The sequence below is a fragment of the Macrobrachium nipponense genome, chromosome 43, assembly GCF_015104395.2.
Source record: "Macrobrachium nipponense isolate FS-2020 chromosome 43, ASM1510439v2, whole genome shotgun sequence".
In the NCBI taxonomy this organism is placed as follows: Eukaryota; Metazoa; Arthropoda; class Malacostraca; order Decapoda; family Palaemonidae; genus Macrobrachium; species Macrobrachium nipponense.
The window spans coordinates 37,205,841-37,208,340 of record NC_061104.1 but is presented as its reverse complement, the minus strand read 5'-3'; the positions used below and the strand labels follow the sequence as shown (position 1 = coordinate 37,208,340).

Here is a 2,500-nt window from a genome sequence, read left to right as displayed (position 1 = left end):
CCATTGCAGCGGAGGTTCTTGGAGATGCAGAAGTTGTTCTCGGAGCACAGGAACTGTTCGCACTTCGGGCCTGAAGGGAGGAAATCAGTAGAGGAGATGTACTTCACTGCTCTACTTCCTAAATATTTCACCATTCATCAGCCTTGAGTCAAATCCTTGGCTACATCTCTAGGGCTGAGCTATACTATTATAGTATGTCATGAAATAAGCTGTTTAGTTTTCAGTTTTACTGAGAGACGACGCAAGGATCTTTTCAGGAGACTTTTATTAGTATTATATTATATGATGTGATTTCGTGCAACAGAAAGAAGGAGGGAGATGTGTGAGGGAGTCCTTTGGGCAGCGCTGCAGAGTCCTTATGAAGACTGGAAGAAATGACATGCGGTTTAAAAATGGCGTAAAATGCACTTCATTTCAGAGAGTCAATTATTTACACTATAATTATCAGGTCGGGTTAAATATAAATAAGGCTTCTCATGCAGTTCAGAATAGTACTTCATTAAGGAGTCATTAACATTGTCAACAGTCTTTGATGGAAATTTCTACAGTATATTCACATACATATATTTACATGTATCTCTGTGCACTGCTTTTATTTGCTTAATGCTTAGGGGAACCAGACTTGCCCATTTACAGGCATATATATATAAATACATAATCATATATACATATATATATATATATATATATATATATATATATATATATATAATATTAAACCACAAATAATAAATAAATGTCGAATTCGCTATATCTTAGGAATATCTTACCCTTACCTATGCCTTTTTTGGGCCAGTGCGTGGGTGGACAATCAACGTATCCACTCAGCCATTGGTAGAAAGGTTGGCAGTCAACTTACCCACAATCTATCTGCTGATGGGTGAGTGGATAAGTCGACTGTTACCCATGCATCCACCTAAAAATATACGGACTCAATTCCTGCTCAAGGTAGGTTCACTTATCAGATTTCCTCTGGGGTAAAAAGGAATTCGATACTGAAGAGTATTTGTGGCTTAATATACATATGTAATATATATATAATATATATATATATATATATATATATAATATATATATATATATATATATAATATATATAACGTGGAAGGTGGTTGCTAGAAACCAAATGAATGGCAGGAAATGAGGGACGAAGAATAGTTTTAGTGTTCATTTTCAGGTTCATTCTATTTGGCTTGCGTTCCAAGACATTGTACTATATCCCATCCGCAAAGCTGTAAAAGCAAAATAAAAAAAAAAAAAGTTAAAACAGACATAGGCATAACATGACAAATTACTATATAGGAAATATAAAATGAATTGCAAAATGAAAATGAATTGTCAATTTAGACTCATCAGTGTCTAGGTGTCATTATTTGAATGCCTCGATTTTTAGGAAAAGACTTTGACTGCCCTGGCTGCTCATTTTCAGAGTCATTTTTTTTTTTCAATTTTGAATGAGTCATATCTTACTTTAACTTCTGATCGGATTATCTTCCATCGCGAAAGTTTACACCTTCATCAATATTTCTTTGAAGCATGTTTTCCCCCAATTCTTTTTATATATAAAGCATCTTTATAGATTCTTAAATAATATTTGTCTCAAAATTCACAATACAGCCAGCTCCAAAATTATATTTTGTGTAAGTGTCCTGTTCGTGAACAATAAACATTTTTATGGAGCCCTTCTTAAACCCTCCGCCAGTATCTACCTGGTGTTAAACCTAAACTGATTCCCAGTAATTAGGTGGCTATTGGGACTCTATTTGGATATGAAGAGAGATTTAACCCTTCGATGAACTCTGGAGTCAGCTGCTTTGTCCCAGATGTGACCTTAGGAGACACTCTGGCTCCACTCGTACGTTACTGCAGGAGCCAGCAGACTTTCATCGTGGCGTGATTTACTAAACAAGAGTGAAAGGACAAAATTCTGAATTTTCACGTACGAGAGATCGCTACCCAATATATGAATACGACACTATATACTACAAAGATTTCAACATCATCGGCAAGGTTCCAAATGACCAACTATTGCTTTTCACTTATAATCTTTACCTTCTGACCTGACCGGCATGACTTGATTTTTGTGAGATCTCCCATCTCCAATTTTACTTTTGTACTTTTTTTTTTTATACATTTCATGTCATTTTATTCCTGAGTTTGTCTGAACCTAAATTGTACTTTACTTTACAACTTTGAGAATGTGGTACGTCAGCCAAGCAAAGTGTAATAATATATATATATATATATATATATATATATATATATATATATATATATATATATATATATATATATATATGTATGTATGTATGTGTGTGTGTGGGGAAGGGGGGGGGGGGGTGGGGCTATATTGGGACCGAACCCAGTCTTTTGAGTGAGATTCCAGGGAGCTAGCAATTCCTTCGCTCAGATCACAAAGGAAGTTACAACTTAAGTATTATGTACATGGGATTCTTCCCGGCAGGTGCCCAGCGCCTAACATACCAGAGAGTTTTGACCC

The 2,500-nt window shown here is 35.4% G+C and overlaps 1 protein-coding gene across 17 annotated transcripts in view; it reads right to left on the bottom strand.

Moving 5' to 3' along the window:
• LOC135213655 (cubilin-like) overlaps positions 1 to 2,500 on the bottom strand; it is a 244,559-nt gene that overhangs the window by 9,290 nt on the left and 232,769 nt on the right. For 14 of the 17 annotated variants that reach the window (XM_064247703.1, XM_064247701.1, XM_064247699.1 and 11 more), the window contains one exon: positions 1 to 85. This exon is cut by the window's left edge and continues 44 nt beyond it. In XM_064247703.1, coding sequence (XP_064103773.1) covers positions 1 to 85 — 85 coding nt within the window. The remainder of the gene's footprint in view (positions 86 to 2,500) is intronic. The other 3 variants (XM_064247707.1, XM_064247714.1, XM_064247713.1) reach the window with 1 other exon arrangement.